This window comes from Agelaius tricolor, unplaced genomic scaffold (assembly GCF_023055355.1).
Source record: "Agelaius tricolor isolate 1412-34295 unplaced genomic scaffold, bAgeTri1.0.p SCAF_17, whole genome shotgun sequence".
Lineage (NCBI taxonomy): Eukaryota > Metazoa > Chordata > Aves > Passeriformes > Icteridae > Agelaius > Agelaius tricolor.
Window position 1 is genome coordinate 5,190,073 of NW_027269277.1, and position 22,802 is coordinate 5,212,874.

The window sequence follows — 22,802 nt, forward strand, 5'->3', positions numbered from 1 at the left end:
AGAAAACCTGCACAACTTCACAAAAGCCCCATAAATCTCTTTAACTGACAAGATTTGTGCTCCGGCTCTGTTAGCACAGGTGTTCTGTGGGATTGCTATTTTTGACAGGCTTTGCACAGATGAAAAGGGACACCTGTATTCTAAAAAAAAGCACTCACAGGAGTAGATGAGGGTGAAGTAGATGAAGTTAACTTTCTGTCAGTAATTTTTATTTTTAAAGTTTGTATTATTTCTTCTGGTAAAAGCTGGCTACAAAAATTGGTAACGTGTTCACAGTGTTCACAGTTCAGGGCTGATTTCTGTTAGTGTTAATGAAGTTTGTAGAAAAGGCATCTCTGTAATTGAGTTATGCCTTTTTTAATCCCTGGATATTCCCAATTCCAGTTTGGATCCAGCTCTGGATGATGCACAGAGCTCTACTGAAGCCCTTGAAAGATTCACCTGTGACTTTTCACCCTTGCTCCAAAACCTTCTACAGTCTCTTAGAAGTACCTAATTACAGCATCTTGTACATAAGAAAATCCTCCAGCTGGAATGTGGTGTGGCCATAAATCCTTCATTCATGTCATATGAGCAGATGGAGCTGCTCCATATGCAGGTGGTATGCTGGAATACACACAGATGTAAACAAACCAAAGCAAGGCTCTCGTTTCCTTGGTTGTTTCCAGAGCTGCATCTTTGGGTGATAGAGCTGGGGCAGGAGCTGGAGCTCCAGGAGTGGCTGAGGGAGCTGGGGGAGATCAGCCTGGAGAAAGGGAGGCTCAGAGGGGACCTTCTGGCTCTCCACAACTCCCTGACAGGAGTAGGCAGCCAGGTGAAAGTTGTGCTCTTCTCCCAGGGAAAAAAGGTATAGGACAAGAGGAAATGGCCTAAAGCTGAGCCAGGTTGGACATCAGGAGGAATTTCTTCATGGAAAGGGTGGTGAAGCATTGGAAGGGGCTGCCCAGAGAGGTGCTGGAGTCCCCATCCCTGGAGGTCTTCAAAGAAACGACTGCACGTGGCACTCAGTGCTATTGTTTATTTGGCATGATGGTGTTTGGTCAAAGGTTGGACTTAATGATCTTGAGGTCTTGATGATCTTAATGATCACCAAGATCAATGGTTGGACTTGATGATCTTGGAGGTCTTCCCAACCTTAATGATTTTGTGACTCACTGGAAGACTTAATGGATGTTAAATTGATGATGCAAGCTCCCAGCAATCCTTCCTGAGTCCAGGAGCACCAGCTCTGTGGGTACTGCTTCCATTGAGGCAGGAAGGATCTGTCCCTGTGTGCACGGCCCTGTCGACAGGCACAGAGCAAACCCACAGGGAACAAGTCAAACGAGCTTCACCACCCACTGCAGAGCTCTGCCAGGGCACTGGGGGCTCTGCCAGCACAGCCCTGTGCATCTGGGAACGTCCTCACCCGGCCCAGGCAGGGACAGCATCAAGTTTTGGTCACCACAGCCAAACAAGACATTCCCATGTCCACACTCATGATAAACTGAGCTCAAACATGACTTGGGCACAGCAGGATCAAGCCTGGCTTGTTTGAGAAGAGGCTGCCCCTTGCTGCAACATCTGCATGTGTAGGTGTGGGCTCTCCTGACCTGCAGCATTCCAGCAGGACAGCAGAGCCACTAAAGTTCCTGCTTGAGCAGGGATCAGCACACAGGGAGAATGCTGAGGATGAAGGGGTGGCTTTTCTTCAGCACTTTTCCATTTAGGGTGTCCAAAAAGCAACAGCCCCTGTTCAAACAAAAACAAACCCAGCTTGGGGCTCCTCCCCTACAGCAGCCCCTGGAAGAGCTGAGCCTCTGCCAGCCCACCTGGCCAGAGGGAGAACTCCTGGAGTGGGTTTGAGGGAAAGCGTGCCTGAAAGGAAAGAGGGGGAATCCCGGATGCCACCCCTCAGTGCCAAGGCAAACACAAATCTCTGTCCAAAAACGTCTATTTGGCCGGTTCAGTAGAAGACACTCTGAGCTTTGAGCCATTGTTGGGTTTCCTCCAGCAGCAGAGTGTGGCAATGCTGTTACAGACCTGCCAGGACTCCGGGTTCCTGACAGATCTCTGCTTGCCTCACTGCAGTTACACCACAGGCACATTTGGCCCTTCCATCCTTTGGGGCTGCTGATCACCCTGGGCATGCTGCTGGCTTGGCAGATGTTCCAGAGGACTGGAATTTCTTGTGGAATTCTGCTCTGTGAGGCAATGGCTGTGTGGGCAGTGAGGTCCCTTCAACACTGACCTGACCACATCAACAGAATCTCTGTGTCCTTCAGGCTCCCTCTTCTCAGTCCTCCCACAGCTGGACTCTGCAGAGAAAAGGGACTCCGACTTCTCCCTGCATGGAAATAGGCAACTTTCCATGTAGCAAACATTCCTGTTGTAGTGTTTTGTAACAAGGCATCAGTAGAAGTGAGTAATGTGTGTTTTCCTTGCCACAGATCCTAATCTAACACTGCTGCAGCAGAGAGAAGCCTGCCAGGCAGTAAGGGAAGGCAGTGGAGCAAACAACATTTCCTCTCCACACACACAGATCCTCACTCAAGGGCCCAAATTTAGTGGGAAAAACGTCCCTCCACAAAAGTTTAAACTGGCAGCTCTGAGTTTTGCAGTTTTGGATGGATTCAGTATCAACAGCCTTAGGAACAGGTTGAAAGGTGAAAGAGGTCCCAGGTCACTGAATAGAGAAGAAAGGGAGATGGAATATCAGAACTCGAGAGTGGGGAAAAACAGGAGGAGGTGTTGAGGGAGGAATGATTTGCAAGAGAGTTGGGAAAGGACTGGAGGCAAAAAGCAGAACTTCAGACATCTGGATAAATATAAAATGTCAAATTGGGAGAAGATCTTTTGGAAAGGAGAGAGTTTGTAGTTTCACTTTAATTTTTAACATCCCTGCATGACATACTTGTTTACTTTAATGGCATTTCTGTCAGTAATTACACTGCTCATAAAAAACCCAATTGCTGGATATAGTGTATATTTAAAACTGTTAATTATTACTTGTATTAATTGCTGTTTCTTTACACCTTGAGTCCAGGTTGGGGCTCTGAGAGTCGTGACTGTGAGCTCTGCAGTACCAGTGAGGGTGTGAGGCTCAGCTGAGTGAATTTACACTTCAGCGCTGAACTCTGTGCATGGATTTAAGTCTAACAAAACATTATTCAGGTTTAAGGAGCTGTGAATGACCACTGAAATGCAGAACATGTGCTCACATGTCCTGCCAGCCTGCAGCCTCCTCCTCCTCCCAGCTGTGTTTGAGCCAGGACAAGATACACGAGTCCGGATTCTGCACATACACAGCACCTTCTACTTCAAAGTGTGAGAATACTTCAAAAACTTTCAAGGATAAATAGAAGATCCCATTGTTCCCAGAAAGTAAGGAAGAGTTCTCCTGACATAAAAAAAAGAGGATATAGAATAAATGTGAACACATCTTATGGCTGGAGTTTTTAAAAAGTGTATTAGAGGAGCTAAAAAACCTCCTACACGTTAAAAATTAATTCAGGATTGCTCAAAAAGGAACTTCCAGTGGGATTATCTGCTGAGTCACTGCCTGGTGCAATACAAGGTAAAACCTCACCTTCCAAAGCCTGGTCTTTAATATTCTTAGACTGTCTGGGCTCCTTATGTCATCACTGCTGCTAAAAGGGAGGTGTTGGGGTTTAGTGGCACTTCTAAGAAATTCTGTTCTCTTCTCTGGGAGCAGAGGTAACAGCATCACAGCCACCACAGCATCCCAGCTCTCCTTTCCCTTGGCCAAATTTCTCCAGTCTCTAAAACAACTTACCCCATGTATTGGTTATTTTTTAAAGGAGTGTTGCTTTAAATTTACAGACACCAGAAGGATTGAAAAGATAATGAAGTATCAGCGGATAATCTCTTCCCTGCCAAGGTGATAAAGACAACCTCAGAATAAATACAGGAAATTAACCCCAGGGTATTTTAATAGTAAAGAAAAGCAGAAATATTGCAGAATCCAAAAGAAGAAGTGAGATGACTTCTTTAGATGGCTTGGGATTTCCAGGCCTAACTGCAATCACTATATGGCAAAAGTCTGAAAGAAAACTGGGCCAGGACTAAGTTGAAAAAGCATTTTAGGGGTGAAGTGGGGGAGTCACCCATGGGGTTGTCTAGTATTTATTCAGTCAAACAGCCCGATCATTTCTAGAAGGGGGAAAAATATCTGAGTTTTCTTATGTTTTCCCAGCCCAGTATTCTACAAAACAGATTACTGTAGGAGATGTATGTAGAGGAAGTTGGTGCTGACTGAACTGAGAGTATCAGCTGTGTAAAACTGTTTGGTGATGCTGGAATTACTTCTCCCAGACACTGCACATTTTAAATAGGTTTTGAACATGTTAAGATAAATTATTGTCACATACACTACAGAAATGCACATTTAAAAAAATCCACAACAAATCTTATGAAAGTTCCAGTTTTGCAAATTTGAGTGCAGATAAATGTAAAAGACCCCTTTCTATTATTTAACTTTTTTTTTTCTCTGAGCACAATATTTCCAGGTGTGTCCACCCCTTGCAACAGAACAGGGACAGTGAGGCAGCTGGGATGTACAGACACCAGCCTTGATAAAAAACAGGGGTTTATTTCTGTTCTATTCTAGTTTTATTTCTGCCTCCTTTTTCAAGTAAAGGTGTTGGGTAATTGGAAGACAAAGTCAATTTGTTTAGGCATGAAGTAATTACATTAGATTAAGATACCAAAAATTATTCACAGCATTTATCAACCACCAGTTTGGAGAGCACAGGTATTGCATTGGCCATACAGAAAACTTCTTAATCTGTCCTAAATCTGTGTTCCAGGGACTTTGAGCGTAGAGCTTGACTTATTCCCAACACACTAAGCTAGGAAATATGAAAATTGATTTTTCACTAGTTTCTTGGTAAAATGAGGTTAAAGTGTTTTCTGTTACTAGATCAAGTCAGGCTAAATAGACATAAAACAGTTTGTTCTTCCCCAACAGAAGTCAAAATCAAAACTCTTACGGAGATGAAAGGCAGCAATATCAAACCTATGATCTTGAAAGGAAACACAGTGTATTCCATCTGTGGAATAACAGGAACACACTTTGAATGCTGGAATACACACTGCATGTTGTTTACACTTAGAAGAATTGCTTATTGCAATATTTGCATAAGTGTTCAGCTCTGTTTAATTACAGCTGTCTGTGAGGGAGGGTTCCATGGTGTGGGCACCAGATTCAAACCAGATTTCTTTGTAGAGCTGTAAAGTCAAATTCTAGAGAGACGGACACAGATTTCCATCCATATGAAGGAGCAGATTGTTTCAGACAGTCTAATGCATGAAGTGTTTTATTCTCCCTTCTGAGGCACTTCTGGAGGGCTGTGCCCAGGTCTAGGTTTCTTGAGGACAAAAAGGACAAGGAGCTGCTGGAGAGGGTCCAGCAGAGGCCACAAAGATGATGAGGGGTCTGAAGCATCTCTCTGATGAGGAGAGGCCGTGGGAGCTGGGCTTGGTTAGTCTGGAGAAGGGAGAAGACTGTGAGGGATCTCATCAATCCATACCAATATCTCCGAGGGGTGCCAGGGGATGCTGCCAGGCTCTGCTCAGCGGTGCCAGTGACAGGACAAGGAGCAACAGCCATCAACTAAACCACAAGTTCCACCTCAACATGAGGAAGAAATTCTTTCCATAGCAGGGGCAGAGCACTGGGACAGGAGCCCAGGGAGCCCCAGGAGGGGCTGAGGGAGCTGGGAAGGGGCTGAGCCTGGAGAAAAGGAGGCTCAGGGGGGACCTTGTGGCTCTGCACAGCTCCTGACCGGAGGGGACAGCTCGGGGGGGATCGGGCTCTGCTCCCAGGGAACAGGGACAGGAAAGGAAACAGCCTCAGGCTGGGCCAGGGGAGGTTCAGGTTGGAGGGCAGAAGGAATTTCTCCGTGGAAAGGACGGTCAGGCCTTGGAAGGGGCTGCCCAGGGGGGTGGTGGATTCCTCATCCCTGGGGGGGGCCCAAGGAAGGACTGGAAGTGGGTCACAGTGCTCTGGGCTGGAGAAAAGGTGGGGATAGGTGGCAGCCTGGACTCGATGGTCTCGGGCGCCATTCCCAGCCTCCCTAATCCCGACTCTCCATGTCGGGACCCGCTCCCGGCGCCTGAGGGGAGCTGCGGGGGAACGGAGCCGTGTGAGGGGGCGGCCGGCAGGGGGCGCTCCAGGCGGTGCCCGCGGGCGGGGCTGGGGGCGTGGCCAGCGCAGACCCCGCCCCGCCGTCCGCGCTGTCCCCGCTGCCGCTCCGGGACGCGGCAGCAGCGCTGGCGCCATGGTGAAGATCGCCTTCAACTCGCCCTTCGCCCTCAAGGATGAGCCCAAAAAGGAGGCGGCCGAGGCGCTTGTGGCCGACAAGGTGCGGGCACAGGGGTGTCCCGGCCGGCGGCGGCGGCGGGAGGAGCGGGGCGGTGTGAGGGGGGGCGCGAGCAGACGGAGCCGCCGCCATTTTCTCGCGGCCGGGGGAGGCGGCGGCGGCCGCGGGGCTTTCGCTCGTGTGGCGGCCGCCCCGGCGCGCTCTGCCCGGGGCTGAGGGACCGACTCCCCTCAGCCTTGAGCGGCCGCGGGGCCCTGGTGCCGCGGTGCTGTCCCGCTCCGCAGCCCTGTCGCGGTGCGATGTCCCGTGACACCCCCGGGCCAGCGCCGGCACCGGGTGTTTATGTCGAGCTGGGCCCGTGCCAGCGCCGCGTTTCCTGACGGCGCTTTAAAGCTCCCAGCTCGGCCCTGGGCCGGCCGGGGAAGCGCAGGGAGAGCCCCCCCCGGCGCGGGCAGCGCTCGCTCGGCCGGCGCCTCCCAGGCAAACAAAGCGGGCTCAGGCTCGTCCTCGGCTCCCGGCGGCGCTCGGAGCCTCCCGGCAGCTGCGGTGAGGCGTCGGTGTCGCGCTTAAATTAAGAAACCTGCCATAAAGGGTTTTAAATAGAAACCCAGGCGAGCACCCTGTGGTTGCCTTTTCCTTCCCAGCGAGCTGCGCGTCGCTGGCTCGAGTGGAACTTTCCCAATTTGTGGGAAATTTGTTTTGAAGGTGTCCTGCGTTTTAGGCAAATGGAGAAGCTCAGCCTGTAGGTAAATACATCAGTGGCTGTAGACGGGGAAAATGGCATGGGCTGAGTTTATTTGCAGTAGGAGAGCAAGAAAATTTTAGAAACAACAAACCTTGTGGAGTTGGACTGTAGTTCTAATTTTTTTTTCTTCCCTTCTAAGCTGTAATCAGGAAGGCAGCTTCCCTACCAGCCTACACAGCCTCACCTGAAATAGCCTTCCTTTGGAAGGGAAGGGATGCAAAGTGATTTTCTTGCTTAGTGCACTTTTCTGAGCTGTCAGTTTGATGCGTGCACATTTAATACAGTAGCATTCAATTACAGGATCAAAAGGAGAGAAAGTGGGAAAACAAGGTAGATAAAGGATTTAAAATTTGAAGATGTCATTAGCCTGGCCAGTTTCTTGAGGACAAACTCCTCAGCTATTCCTGAGGCAACTGGTTATGCATATATTTACTAGCCCTGTACTGTGAAAGTTCTGACTGGAATAGTTCTAATAAACATACCCCTTTTTTCTGCTCTCATGAGAGCTGCTCCTCTCAATTTGGAATATTCTGTGTGTGTGCACACAGATACGTGGGATTTCAACAACTCTTCACTCTGACTCCAGGGCTTGGAGTTGCATATAAGCTTCAAGTTCATCATTTTACTCCAAGACAAACTTGTTGGAGTGGTTGTTAATGTCTTCTTTAGCTGGAATATTTGTGCAGAGCAAACAAGCTTAAAGGTTAATGTTGGCTGAAACAGCGCAATAAAAGTCCCCTGGAGTATCTGCAGAAAACCCTTGAGCTTGCAGGATGTTCTCCCTGCATGTTCTTCGGGGCTGTCAGCAGGGTTAAAACAAGTTATTTTTTTTCTTGTCTCTTATCCCTCGTTTGCTTTGCTTGTTTCAGCTTAGAGCTGCATTTTCTTTGTAGGTTTTGACGACTTTTACCTGTTACTTTTGTGCAGAGGTTTTGTAACCTGCTCGAGCAAAATCTTGCTATTGTGTTCTCTTAACAGCTCTGACAACTCTTCCCTCTCAGGTTCAGCTGCCCACATTGCTGCTTAATATGCTCAAGTGCCTTTGCTTTGTTTGAAATAGGTGTAGTGCAAGTGTAGCTAATTAGATGTCGACATCACCCCTGCGCTGGGATGGCTGCAGTGCCAAAACTGGTGCAGACTGGTGTGTTCAAGTAGGGACAGGCTGGATGAGTAAGGTGCTCCAAGGTGGAGATGAGGGTGGGAGAACGTGGAGAGAACAGAATTAATCTCCATCTTACAGCTGCTTAACCCTGAAAAGGGATTTTCACACAGTGCCACAGAAATGTGGCATCATTCTGACTTGAAACCAGGGTTTGTCTTTGGTTTTTGTAGTTGGTTTCTTTTTTAACAAATGCTTCACATGCCAATTGTAGCAGCTTGTGTCCTGCTGAACCAACATTTTTGTGTTTGGAGGATGCGCGAGCGGAATGTGGGAGTATTGACTTTCACAAAACAGCTTGGGGTTTGTTTCAGCGCTTGCATAACTGATGGCTTTGACTTTTATGCTGCTGCATCTTGCTGAGCTTGGGAATATTGCAGCCCTGGTGATAATGCTGGCGCTTGTTGGGAACACAGGTCACTAAATGTGTTGTGTTCTGCAGGACCCAAATAAAGAAAGGCCATGGAAGCTGCTGTGCTCAGCCCAGCCACTGATTCTGGGAACACCTCAAAGGAAAAGATCTTTTACTGTGAAATCCAATTTTCTTCCTTCCTGACTGGGACAAAGAACAGATCTTAAAAGCAAGCTATTAAATCCTGGAGTCAGGAATCACTAAAGGGACATTCTTGACCAAATATAGGAGTTATCTAAACATTTTGGGTTTGGTGGTTGTTTTTGTGTTTTGTTTTTTCCTTTTAAAGGCTCAAGCCCAGTGTGTGATTCCAGGAGGGAATGTCTCTTCTGATTGCTATTTGACAGCACTTTTGCTGTTCTCTTCACTTGGCTTGCAGCTGGAAGTCTGGGAAGGTGCTGCAGGAGCTCTGGAAGGTTAAATTTTCCTTACAGACACCACCTCTGCCTTTGCAGTGAGGATTGCACAACTCACCACCACCGGCAGAGTAGTTTCCTTTGGGTGCAGTCATCTTTGTTTGAGAGATCATTGGGTGGGGGAGAACAAGCTGCTGAGCTAAAGAGAGAAGTTTCAGGCTGTTAGAAACAAAACTTCCTGAGATTTGGGTAAGAGAAAAGTTATTTTGAGGCTGCAAGGTAGGATGTGCCACGGAGACTTGTTTTTATTTGCCATAACTGGAAGCTGTGTTTAAGCTGACGAGTCGTTTTCTTTCATAATGGACTTTGCTTGTGCATATTAAAAGTTCCAAAACCTGGTGACTCGTGTCAGTTGTCTGTTCCCCAGCCAAGAGACAAAGTTGCATCTTGGCTTCTTCTGCTAATCCAGCTTTGGGAGGAAAAGTGATGTTAATGCACGTGACAGTGAGAGGAGGAGGGGAAGAGGCTTTTGGGAAGAGGCCTGAAGACACTGTGTGCTTTTAATGACCTTGATGTACAAATCCTGCTTTTTGTACTACAGTGTGGCTGCAGCACAGGATCTTCTGTTACAGTTATTTAAGTTTTGTGTATCTCAAATAGTTTCTTGACAAAGGTTTGTCTAGAAAACATCCTCTAACTCAGAAAATCCTCTTGGTGCTGTTTGAAAACTTATCTTAATCTGATGCAGTAACATTTCATGTGAGTGTTTTATTTTATGATGCTGACCTGTAATTCCCACACCTAGAAGAAATAGGAGACAGTGGATCAAAGTGAAACAGTTGATAACAACTTTCTTTAAATTCAGAGCAGCTGCCCTTTCTCAGTTCTCCCCTTCTTTATTTAAAGGACCCAGAAGTTGCCACACACAGGGGTGAAAACTCATCTGGAAGATGTCTCTTGACTCTGCTGGGCCTGGCCTTCATCTTGGCAGGGGTTGTTGTGGGTGGAGCCTGCATCTACAAGTACTTCATGCCAAAGGTAATCTGAGAGTTCTTTTTTATTTAAACAGCATTGGTTTGAAAAAGTATAAATGGATTATCACTAGACTGGAGAGATGAGGGGGAAATAAAGATGACAAGGACGCACCGAGTGTGTGTCCTTTGTGTGTGACAGACCCGCGCTCAGTCTCAGCAGACGGGAGCGCAGTGTCTAAGCTGCTGTGCCTCACCTGCCCTTGCTGGTGTCCCAGCACAAGGTGTACCGTGGGGAGATGTGCTACTTTGAGAACGAGGCGCGGGAGCGCGCGGTGGAGCCGTACTTCCTGCCCATCGCCGAGGAGGCCGACATCCGCGAGGACGACAACATCGCCATCATCGACGTGCCCGTGCCCAAGTTCTCCGACAGCGACCCCGCCGCCATCGTGCACGACTTCGACAGGGTCAGTGCTGGGGCGGCTCCGGGATGGGCTCGGGCTGCAGAGCTCGCTGGCAGCACAAGCTGCTCCTTGGGTTTAAGCGCGGCAGAGCTGTGACCCTGTGAACTCTGGAACAGAGGGATTAACTCTGCACGGGTGGTACAGTCACTGTGGGCAGGAGCTCTGAGTTGTTTCCCAGAAAATGCATCTCAGTGCTGTGCAACTCTGTTGTTGCCCATGGGATATCTGTTGGATAAAGAATCCCATGTAAATGGAGAACATCATAAATGTGAGTTAAGGGACTGAGGACTCAGCACAATGTCACAGGAAAATGTAGAACTGCAAACAGCTGTCAGCCTTGGAGAAGGGCATTGAAAAGTCACTTCAAGCAGCTCAAACCTAGAACCTGACAGTGCTGTGGTAGTTGCGTGGAGTTTCCATAAGGCAAAGAGAGGGTGGCTTTCATTTGACTTTTCTATCAAAGTTGTGTTGATAGTGTTAACATTATCCCCAGTCAGCTGTAAAAGCTCTCGGAGGTTGGTTGTAAATCCAGCCTTGGCAATGCAGATAGAAAGAACAGATAATTCTAGTTGCTGCAGTTCTTGTGCTCAGTGGCAGTGCTGATGAGATTTTTGTAGGGGCTAACACTTTTCCTGAAGAACTATTTAAAGGGAGTCATTGTTTATCAGCAGCTGGATACCTTTTGTTTGCACTGTGCTTAATTAGACCTTTTCAGTTATGAGATCATACTCCCAAATACTTCCTCTGTGTTAGTACAAGCTGTACTCCTTTACAATTATGGCAGAAGCTGCTTTTATATTCAGCTTTCTCTTCTTTAGGAAAGTTTTTTAAACTATTGCTGGTTTGCCAAAGTGGTTACAGTTCAGTGCTTACAGTGGGCACTTCCTGAATGCATCACTTTTGTAGTAGCTGTGAGTGATCTCCAGCTTTTTTAGGTTGCCTTGCTCCTGGTGGAATTGTGTTCTCCTAATCAAAGGCCCCTGACTAATTAAAAACTTGTTTTTAAAACAGCTTTTGACAGCGTATCTCGACCTGCAGCTGGGGAACTGCTATGTGATCCCGCTGAACACTTCCATAGTCATGCCTCCAAGGAATCTGATGGATCTCTTTGCCAAGCTGGCGGTATGTGGGAGCTTTGCTGCTGGGTTCTGCTGCCAGCCTGCCTTTGCTGAGAGTGCTGGGTGCTGCTCCTGAACTCCAGGCCCTTGCTAGAACAGTCCTCCCTCCATCAAAGTCCATAATCCCCCGGCTCAGTCACTGCACTGAAGTTAAGGCCAGCTGTCAGTGTATATTATGTTGAGTAGATTCATGCCTAATGCTCTTATTAATACCTGGCTTTATGAGAGCTGAAAGCAACCAGCAGATAAGGTTAAATTTAGCTGTTAGAAAAGAATTTGATAAAGCTCCAAATATGATTGAAAGCCTAAACCTGAGAGTTACTCTGGGCAAGCTTGCTCGCCCCGTGAGGGTTTTGCTGAAAAGAACAATGTGAACTTGTTCCCCAGTTATTGGCACTGCAGTTATGAGATCACCACAAGCATTTGACTCTTCAGTGACTAAAACTGGTGTTTTTCCAAGATGATTTATGGGTCAAGTTGATAGAGCTGGCTGCTGCTTCCCAGTTAAATGCAATACTTGGCTATCATGCATCAAATGGACTTAAGAAAAAAAATCATTGGCTCTCTTACACCTGGTTCTAGAGGCCACTGGTCTAGTTTTGCTTGTTGCATTCTTTTTTATAGCTCTGTGAAGACAAGTTTTAAGTGTATGTCCCTGCCCCTGTTTTTAGGAGCTGGGGGGCAGGACACTGTTTCAGTAGTGCTGGGAGCATCTGGTGAAGCCTTTTGTAGGTTGCCTTGCATTTTTTACATTACAATTACGTTGCCTCAAACCTGGAGTCTTTCACAATATTTTGCTTCTCTTTTAGCTGCAAGCTTTGTGTACAGATAAACCTGACCAGGTTCTATTTACATTTGCTTCACATGAGGCTTGCAGAGATGAGGTTAATTGTGCTTTTTTGAATGTAAGTGCAGCTGTTGGAAATGGCCTCTGCCAGTTTTTAACTTCCCTGGTTGAGCTCAGTGTATCTTGGTATTAAAACTCTGCTGCTTGAATCCTTTCCAAAGCAGAGAGTGAAGTGTAGTGGTTTGTGCCTTGTTAGCAGCAGTCTGTACCTTCAGGCTTTGTCTCTTCCAGACTGGCTCTTACCTGCCCCAGACGTACCTGGTGCGTGAGGAGATGGTGGTGACGGAGGAGATCGATAACGTGTCTGACCTGGGCATCTTCATCTACCAGCTCTGCGTGGGGAAAGAGACCTTCAGGCTTCAGCGCAGAGACCAAATCATGGGTAAGTTCCCCTCAGGAAAAAGCAAAGCTATGCTTTAGCTAGGGAAGGGATAAATACTTTAACCTGGGGAGTTTTTAATCTGGGGAATCTCAGTGTTCAGCAGAAGCTGAGGCTATTCCTGGCCCTGCTGGGTATTTCCCTTCCCTTCCTGTCTGAATGTGAACTGTCACTTGAACATGCTGAGAAAGTTTCAGTTACACAATTGCAGGTTACGTGCCCAAACCAAATTTAAGTCTGTTTCTGTTCTAATTTTTGGTTGAAGTTATAAGTTAGTTTGACCCTAAAATTCACATAATCCATCAGATAATGTGAGTCTCTGTAGGCGCAGCTTATTCTGTCCTTGTCCTATCTAAAACTGGGTTATAGGAGCACCAAATAAAAACATTTTCTTCTGCTTTACTTGCTCTGAAAAAAAAAGTAATTGAATAGTGAGCTCCGGACATCCCTGACTTCCTCTCTGAAAGAGGAAGAACACTCCAGAGGAACTGCTAAGCTCTGGTTCTTTATTGCCTGCGTGCTCCTGCCACCCCCTGCCAGGGACTAAGCTGAGGTGTCTGCTCTAACTACTGGGATAAGGCCTGGGGGGCAGAAATCTGACATCATGAATTTTGTTTCACTGTAGCTCAAGGCATTTCTTACTTGGTACTCCCACCAAACACAGTGAGCTAACCCTTTGTCTGTTTGAGCCTTTCAGAATGCAAATGTTTGGTTTGTCAGGACTCTGTGCTCTGGTTTGGCTGCCAAGCTCTTAGGCAAGAGTTTCCTCAGCCCAGTTGCAGCATTGGGAGCTGCATCTGCTGCTTGCTGCATACAACATCCTGTTGTGGGAGCAGCAGAGGGGTTCTGTGCAGGGCACATGAAGGAACACTAAACACTCTGCCCTCATGGGAGGCAGAGGCGTGTGACTGTGCTGCTGTGAGAATGATTTTGGGAACAAGGCTAAATTGACAGCTGCTGAGTCTATAGACAGCTCTGTGAAGAGTGTTTATGATGTTCCCTGAAATCATCCTGCTCTAACATGTTGTTGACATCTTTGCTGCAGAATAAAAGATTCCTGCAGAGAACTTGTACAAAAGGATTCTGGTAAATAGAAAACGTTTCCTGGTACAGCTGCTGTGCTGTAACTCTGCTTGTTTGCCCGTGGAGGAGAGAGGGTGGGAAATCTGATCCAGCTGAGGAGAAAATTGTTCAGGGACAAGTCTTGCCTTGCCTTCCCCATCTCATTTGTAGCACACAGTGTACGAGCCATGTCACAGAAATGAGACTGCAGTGGGTGAACTCCTGGAACTTCCCTGAAAAAGTCTTCTCATTTATTCTCATTTAGCTAGTGTTGCCTTGGCTCTCAGCTCCTGTGGAGTTTGTGTGTTCATCTCTTAGATGGAACTGACCTCAGGTGCTATGTCAATTCCCTGGAGTTGTAACTTGGAGGTGTAGGAGAAACCCAGGTCATGCTGTTAGGTGGGCTCTGGAAACTTCACCTCCATCCTGATGCTTTGGAACTGAGGGGCAAGCCTGGATTTTAGGTGTTTATAAACCAAAGCAGTGCCCTGCTAGGGTTGGGTTAAGAGCTGGTGCTTCTCTTGCTTCATCTGAACAATTCTCTGCTTTTTAAACAAACTAAATCCTTCTGAATTATTGCAAATGGAAGTGATTGAGGAGAGCAGCTCTTTGATGGTAGGATTGCTGTGTTCCTGTCTCTTACTGAGCCACAGCTGATACAGGTAAACTGCCTGGGTCAGACCCAGTGCTGGCATGTCCCAAAATAGAGAAAATCACTTTAATGGTGTTAGGAAGAACCAGAGTGAGGTAAATCCTCCCAAGGTGAAGTGCTCTGCAAAGCACACCCTGTGCAAATGCACGCTGGGTGAGGGATTTGGGATGGAAAACAGCCCCATAGGAGGCTCTGGTGGAATTCCTGGCTGGAGAAACTCAGTGCACTGAATGGTTGTTGTGTCTTGCAATGATGGGGGGCTGGCAGTGCTTGCTCTGGGCTGGGGATCCTTCACTTACTCAGCCTCTTGTCCTCTCTCGTCCCCAGGTGTGCAGAAACGGGCAGCGGAGAACTGTCACTCAATCAGACACTTTGAAAACTCCTTCGTGGTTGAGACAAAGATCTGTCAGCAGTGAAAGGTGACAGAGGGGAGGTGACCAGGTCACACCTTCTTGGAGAAGTCAGCATTAGACATCGACTTCTGCAGTTAAACCGTGCAGTGATAATCAAAAGCCTTATGCATTTTTGTGTATTGCTTGTATTTCAGAAGACAGAGTCACCATTTCAGCTTTTGTTGATCCTTGGTATAACTTTTTAGTTGTCTCATGTAAAACTTAAATTTGAGTAAGGTTTTTTTAGAAGGCTAATATCAGTTTATCTGTTGAATGTGTTTGATTTAGTGTAATCTGGGAATGGCAGAAAAATATATATATATAAAAAAATGTTAACCAGTTCCTTGGCTGGAACCAGTTATGTTCACCTTAACTTTCACAGAATGATTAATATTAATAATCTGTGGTTTGCACATCTTGTGTAGTTCTGTAGATTAGCTCTGCACTCCGTATCCTGGCTCAAAAACCTTCCTGATCTGGCTCATTAAAGGTTTATTTTAACGACCATGTGTGCAGCATGTAAAATCCAAGCTCAGTGATCAGAAACCTTTAACACTACCCTGTTTCTTTTTGTGCAATTACTGTATTGAATTCGTATGTATATTTGGAACCTTCCCTGAGCTTATGTTGAGTTCTTCTCCCTTAGTTTGGTTTTGTGGCATTTAGTTGTTAGATTCTGATAGAGTTGCTCTTAAAGCTTGTCAGTATTTTTGGTTATGACTTGGTTTATCCTGTAACTTCCTATCCAGGGTCTGTTCTGGTATAGCTCACTTGTGAACGTGACTGTAGTTGTAAACTTAAACTACTTGGGCTTATATAAAACTTTTTAGATCAACTTTTTATGAGCAAGTAGCATTACTGCTGCAGTCAGAGCATTGTTCCCTTTTTTTTGGAAAGCTGCAGTCTAAAAAGAATGAAGAGTTAGTGTCCTGCAGTTGATAAACTTGAGAGTTTTATTAAGGGACTTTATATTGGCATAAATTCTGCAACCCTATAATAAATGTTTCTCTAAAACTTTGGTGTTTGTGTTGTGTTTGGTGCTCAGAGGTGAGGGCGTGATGCTGTGGGCTTGGGGTAGTGTGCATTGATCTTCTCTTATCCCTCTTACTTCTTTTTGAGCTTGTGAAGCTGAATTTCCTCTTCTGCTGCTGTGGAAATGCTTTGTGGTGCCAGCCAAGCTCGAGGAACAGAGGGAAGAACAGACAGCTCTCTCCAAACAGGATCCCCAGGGGCAGCTCTGGGGGTGTTCACTGCAAGGACAGGGTGTATTTACAATTCATTTGAATATTGCTGGTGATGAGGCTGTGATTGAAGGTTTGCCTGTCCCAAGTGTTCCTGGGTGTTAATGAGGGGCTGTACAGAGGTTAATGAACCCTGAGCTCTGACCCTGAGCTTTGCTGGAAGCTCAGACAGGAGAGTCCTGCCCTGGAAGTGCTGGGGCTCAGAGCTAAAGTGTTCCTGAACCCCTTGTGCCTTTCCTGGAAAGTGCCTGGGATTGTGCAGCTGGAAGGAAAACAGGATTTCTGCACAGAGAACAGGGGAGGGAGAGGTGTCTGTAGGAGTTGCTGCTTTGTCATTGCTTGCAGGAGAAAGGAGAACACAGGAATTTTAGCACAGAAACTAACACAGCTCTTCCCCCAAGGATGTGTCCCAAAACCAGAGCTTTGGCTCTAAAATAGGGTGTGTAGGAGAGTATTTCAGTGAACTGAAGAATGTAGTGAAATAAAACGCTGTAGAAAGCTCAGATTCCTGTCACTGTGAGCCAGGTTCCCTTCACTCACAGGTGTTACTGGGACAAGCAGCTGCCCTGGGAAGCTTTTCCTCCAGACTTTGTATCCTTGGACAAAGGGTGATTTCCTGATCCTCTGGATTGGCTGGGGGGATAACCAGGATGGGTTCTTTTAAAGCCTTGAGTGAAAGGACTCGGAGGGGTGTGGTGACTGTAGAGAGTGAGAAGCACCTGCTTGTAGCACTGAGGTCTGATTTTATGGGAAATAAATCCCAGGGATTGTTCTTTCTCCAGCTCACAGTGTCCATGCAGTGGATGAACCTCCAGGCAGGAATGCTGGAGCTGCTTCCACATGGGCTGGAACACTTTCTGTACCTTTGGAACAAAGTGAAGGCAGTTCTTTAAGATGTTATTGGATGTTCCAGGCAGGGAGCCAGGGACAGGAGGAACAGATTGTTCTCACCTGCTCTGAGGTGAGCTGGGTTTGGTCCCACGTGTGCTCAGCTGGCCTTGTGATCTATCCCTAAGTGTTCTAGGCTGGGGCTGGGTATCCAAGCCAAAATACTGGAATTTGAGGGTTTTCCTGGGATCTTCTAATGCTGTGTTTGGCTTTGAGCAGCTCCTGTGTTCAGCTGGGCTGTAGAAGAAGGAAGGAGCACGAGTTGGAGTCCTTTGCACCAGTAGATGGCACAGGCACCAAACACTTGGGTATAAACTGTGTGTAACTGGTAAAAACTCAGTGTATTCACCCAACACACAGGTTTTCAGCTATTTCATAAAAAACCCTAAAACTGGTGTGATCAAAGCTTCATCGAGCTGGTGCTCAGTGTCTTTGCTTCATTTTTATCTATAGTAAGGAACATTTTTATACCAGAACTAACCTGTGTAAAACCCTGTTAATATCTGAGCAGAGCTGTTCTGCAGACATGGGTGTGGGGACTGAGGGGGTGACGCTGCTGGGATGCAAACACAAACTCAATTACTGTAAGAACTTCATTTACATCTGTGTTTACTGCAAAAGCATCCTGTGGGCACGGGACAATCAGCAAGATCTCTGCAGGGACTTTGGGCAGCTTCCTTGGGGGAGCTGGCAGGTTCATTTTCTGACTAAATAAATTCAAAATTCGATGTAAATTTTAAATACCTTTTTCAACATGAAGCTGGCACTTTGAATATTTCCTCTTCCAGCATTACATGTGAATTTATTTAGGGGTTTTTTAATCAGAAAAACGTGAGAAACAATTATTAAGAACACGGTTGATTTTGGTTCTCAGAGGAGATGCTGCTGCCCTTTGCAGAACCTGCTGCTCTGTGACTGCTGAGGTGTGGGTGGCTGTGGTGACACACTCTTCCATTAGAGTATGTAATGGTCTAAATTAGAACTTCATTCTCCTCCAGGCTCACTGTACATAAAAATCTATAAAAATTGAACTTCTTTGCATGTATAAATATCTTGAGATGAAGATGTGGAGGGAAAAAAAATAGGGATAGTGTGGAGACCTTTGAAAGACACCCTGAGGCCTCAGGCTGGTATGAAAAGGAGCTTTAGCGCCTCAGACTTGATAAACTGCTTGTCTAAACCAAGCTTTTCTGATGATAAGCTCAGCTCTGTGCTTGGCCTGCTGCAGAGCAGCTGTGAGAAACTGTCACCTCCCACCCCAGCAGCCTGTGCAGGGCGGGGGGACACAGCCTGCTGGGACTCCTGCAAGACTGGGCTGGCTGCTGTGGACTTGGAAACCTCCCCAAAATCCAGCTGTGCTCAGCAGAGTCTGGGGTGAGCTGAAATCTGAGCACTGAGCACCCTGGATCTGAAGAGAACCCGTGTCCCGCAATCCCAGGATGTCTGGGCTGGAAGGGACCTTAAAACTCATCCCATTCCATCCCCTGCCATGGCCAGGGACACCTTCCACTAGCCCAGGGTGCTCCAAGCCCCATCCAGCCTGGCCTTGGACACTTCCAGGGATCCAGGAGCAGCCACAGCTGCTCTGGGCACCCTGTGCCAGGGGAGAATTTCTTCTGTATATCCAAATTCCCCATCTTTCAGTGTGAACCCACTCCCCCTTGTCCTGTCACTGTACTTCCTGATGAACATTCCCTCTCCAGCCTCCTTGCAGTCCCTTCAGATGCTGGAAGGTCTCTTCTTCCAGAACCTTCTCCAGGCAGAACAGCCTCATTTCTCCCAGCCTGTCTGCACAGGGGAGGAGCAGCCCCTAAACAGCTTGGCCTCCTCTGGGCTCATTCCAGCAGCTCCGTGTCCTTCTGATGTTGGGGACACAGCACTGGACACAGCACTGCAGGTGGGGTCACAGCAGAGCTGTGAAGGACCAGATAAAGGGGGTGCAGCCCCCAAAACCCCCAGTTTGTGGCTGAATCACCCCCCTGGCAGGGCTGAGCTCGAGGTCAGGCTTGGAAGGATTAAAGCTGCTTTGCCTGTCCTAATTCCAGGCCGGGTGGGGGATGGCTCTGCTGCCAGCTGTGGCACAGAGCCCAAATGCCAGCACTGATTGAAGCTTCCAGGCTGCCACCAAAATAATTACAATATGGATAATTACAGTAACATTATTGCATTAACATTATTTCTTCATTATGAGTATATATTTGTGATATTACCTAGGCAATAGGATGGGTGTATTTCCTGTCTTGAGAGTAATTAGAGGCTCTCCACCTCCCACTGCACCTCCCAAGGAAATTATTTCTTATAGTTTAACTATTCTGTTTACTTGAATGTATTTTCTCTCTTTTTGTGCTGTGACAGCCCTGAATTCCACCTTAACAGATGTGAGAGTGATTTTCCTGTCTGCAGATTCATTCTCACTGTGGATGGTGGTTTGTGTCTTGCAGAAATGTTTGGGCTCTCCTGAGCTGTTGATGTTTGGAGCTGTTGTGGGCTAAATCCATGGGTGGACACCTGATTCTGGAACAAGGAACTTCCTTCCCACAAACCTAATCCCTTGCTGGTGTGGAACCCAGTGCTTTTATTCTGGAATGAGAGTGTCAACATGTGGGATTCATCAGGAATGGATCCATGGATGGAGGAGGTTTAGATGGGATATTGGGAAGAAATTCTTCCCTGTGAGGGTGGTGAGGCCCTGGCACAGGTACCCAGAGAAGCTGTGGCTGCCCCTGGATCCCTGGAAGTGTCCAAGGCCAGGTTGGATGGGGCTTGGAGCAGCCTGGGATAGTGGAAGCTGCACTTGCACATGCAAGGGGTGGAATGAGATCACCTCAAAGGTCCCTTCCCACCCAAGCCATTCCATGGTTCTATGGACAAACCCACACCTTCCACCTGATGCCCCAAAATCCCTTGGGAGGGAAGGGCTGTGGAGGCTGTTTGGTTCTGGGGGGTGATGATGGTGATGATCTCAGTGCTCACTTGATGATAAATAATTCACTCCTTTGGATTCTCTGCCCTTGGTGGTTGTAGCTTCTGTCATCTCATGTTCTCAGCCCTTTGCACTAATTAATCCTTAATTTTTTTAGAAAATAAGAGCGATGTAGAAGCTCCACTTCAGACCACACTTCCCTTACCAGTGTGTGTTGTGACCCAGCCTGAAGCTGGAAGCAGTTACAGCTTTGCCTCCTCATCTCATGAACAAAAAAACCCCAAACAGGTGGGAGGATCAGACTTTCACAGACACCCGGGGCCGACACTTCCGTGGTGAGCAGAGCAGGGCTGCTGCTGCTGCTGCTGCTGCCCGTGAGCAGCTGGGGGCACAGGAAGGGCTCTGTGCTTATCAGATCCGTCTGTGAGCTGCCTTCCCTCCTGTTCCCCCAGTTCCCCTGCTGCTCAGGGGCACAGGGCTCTGCTGCATCCCTGGAGGATGCTCCAAAGCCACGGCTCCTCCTTTCCCCCCATCTCCAAGCGTTTGCCATGGTGAGGCTGTGCTGGTGGAGGTGGCTGAGCACAGCCTGCCCTGCACTGCTGCCTGCTGGGGCATTTCTCAGGCCCTGTTTTTCTCCTTGATTGAGGGAAAACCAAAAAGTGAGCTGCCCTCTGAGGCAATGACATTACCACATTTTTTCTCTATTATTTTATTCTCATGGTTTCACACAACCAAATCTTTTTTCTAAATCAGATATTTGGCCACAGCTGTAGATGGTGTCGATCAAATTCTCAGAGTTTATCACCCCAAAGGGTGCAGCTCCTCTGCCCTGACTTTACTGGCAGCATGAACCAGGCACTGCCCCGATGGATTCAGATTATTTTTGGTCATGATGTTTATCAAAACATCTCTGACAAGATTTTAGCTTTTTATTTTTGTGTTGGATGGTGTGGGCTCATATTTGGGTCACTCTCTGAAGGTTGTTTTTAATTATTGGGGTCTGAGGAACAGAGTCCAGCAGTGCCAGGGTGCTCTGTGTGTGCTCTGTGTGTGCATGAGCTGGGGCTGAGGCTCCTTTTTAACAGCAAAGTGAAAAAGGAAGTAAAAAGTGCAGTAAATTGTGTCAAAGCTGCCTAACCCCAGCAGGAAAATCTAACGAGTTACAGAGAAACGGGGACTCTGCTCAGGATGTTGAGCAACCATGTGACAAAGCAGCAAATAAAACAGTGCTGGTAAAGGAAAAGATGTGAGAGAGAGGACAAAAATTCTGCTTTGGTAGGAGAAGCTGTAAATCAGCCCTTTCCATGGCAAAAGGAGATCTCTGGGGTTCCATGGATGGCTCATGGTGGTCGCAGAGGATGAGGAGGGCGCTGGAAATGTTGGAGGACACAGGGCAGGAGGTGTCTGGGGGCTCTGAGCTCTGTGAGATGTCACCAGCCCCGGGGCTGGGGCACAAATCCTGCAGAAGAGGAGGAGGAGAGGGCAGGAGGGAGGGACACCCAAAGGTGCCACCATGGGATGGCTCAAAGCAGCAATGACATGGAGCTAAACCAGGGAATTCATCAGCACCAGAACTCAGGGGCTGTTGGGGGTTCAGGCTGGTGGCCAGGGAGGGGAGGGGGCTCTGATCCCATCAGGGAAGGGAAGGGAAGGGAAGGGAAGGGAAGGGAAGGGAAGGGAAGGGAAGGGAAGGGAAGGGAAGGGAAGGGAAGGGAAGGGAAGGGAAGGGAAGGGAAGGGAAGGGAAGGGAAGGGAAGGGAAGGGAAGGGAAGGGAAGGGAAGGGAAGGGAAGGGAAGGGGGGCTGTGCCAGCTGCCACATGCTGCAAGGGCAGCTCTGAGTTTCAGCATGCACAGAAAAAGCCCAAGGCAGCCTCTGGGTCTCCTCTCACGGTGCCCGGGGGGATGAGAGGTTTTGATGAGAGGTTTTGCAGCTGCTGCTGGGCAGGGAGCCCGGGGTAGGAGACGGAAACGGGGCAGGGTTGGAGCTCACCCAGAACTCTGCTTCTCCTGACCCTGCACCCTCAGCCACCTTGTGCCAGGTGTGAGGAAGGCTCCCAAAACCCTCACTGCTCATTCTCAACAGCTCAAGCTCCCCAGGCATCCCTCAAAGCACCCCTGAGGCTGCACTCTTGCCACCATGGCTTTCCTTTGGCCCAGCAGGAATTAAAGCTGATTCTGTGCCCAGGAGCCACCTGGCACTTCAGCCCAGAGCCAGCCTGGTGAGGGCATGGGCAGAGAGCTCAGGGCTCTGCTGCACAGTGATAACAACCAGAGGAAACTCTTCCTGCAGAATAAAGGGGATATTTGGGGGTTTGGGCATTTTTGTTCTCAGTTACACTCTCATTCAGATTCCCATTCCAGTGCTGCAGACCAGATTATTCAGATTATTTTAGAATATTCTGAGTTGGAAGGGACTCCTAAGGATCATTGAGTCCAGCTGGTGGATCCTGAGACACTAAAAATACAGAGCATGGCAAAAATACCCACGGCATGAAAATCCATCTCCTGCTAACCTCAGGAACACCTCGATGCTGCAGTTGTTGGTGGCAGCATCCCCAGGGGCTGTGAGACCTCAGTGTGGCCCCAGCAGAGGCCACCTGGAGCAGAGGGGCCCTGGGGGAGGGCAGGAGGTGTCCCCCGAGTTCACCTCGTGTCTCCAACCCCGACCATTGCGCTTCCTGTAAAAAGAGATCATTAACACTCATTTGAATAAGGGGCAGGGGGGAAGGTGCTGCTGCACCCACAGGATTTTCTGGGTGGAAAACTTCAGCTGCTTGAGGTTTCTGTCTCTGAACGATTTCTGAACTTCTGACACCACTTTATGTAACAACCTTTTCCCCTCAGGGGCTAAAAGTGACTCTGGGGGGGT

General features: G+C 47.8%; 1 protein-coding gene across 1 annotated transcript; it reads left to right on the forward strand.

Moving 5' to 3' along the window:
• The first annotated feature begins 6,206 nt into the window (after positions 1–6,206).
• ITM2A (integral membrane protein 2A) lies at positions 6,207–15,894 on the forward strand. The gene is made up of 6 exons (XM_071442209.1): positions 6,207–6,365; positions 9,902–10,033; positions 10,245–10,433; positions 11,442–11,552; positions 12,627–12,777; positions 14,816–15,894. The coding sequence occupies exons 1-6, from the start codon at positions 6,282–6,284 to the stop codon at positions 14,902–14,904; spliced, it is 756 nt and encodes a 251-aa protein (XP_071298310.1). The 5' UTR covers positions 6,207–6,281; the 3' UTR covers positions 14,905–15,894.
• The last annotated feature ends 6,908 nt before the right edge of the window (positions 15,895–22,802 follow it).

What these genes read in the sequence shown, in the direction of transcription:
- ITM2A (XM_071442209.1), top strand. Translation starts at nt 6,282, where the DNA reads ATGGTGAAGATCGCCTTCAACTCGCCCTTCGCCCTCAAGGATGAGCCC. An exon ending in ATCTCTTTGCCAAGCTGGCG is followed by an intron (nt 11,553 to 12,626) that starts GTATGTGGGAGC and finishes TGTCTCTTCCAG; the next exon opens with ACTGGCTCTTACCTGCCCCA. An exon ending in GCGCAGAGACCAAATCATGG is followed by an intron (nt 12,778 to 14,815) that starts GTAAGTTCCCCT and finishes TCTCGTCCCCAG; the next exon opens with GTGTGCAGAAACGGGCAGCG.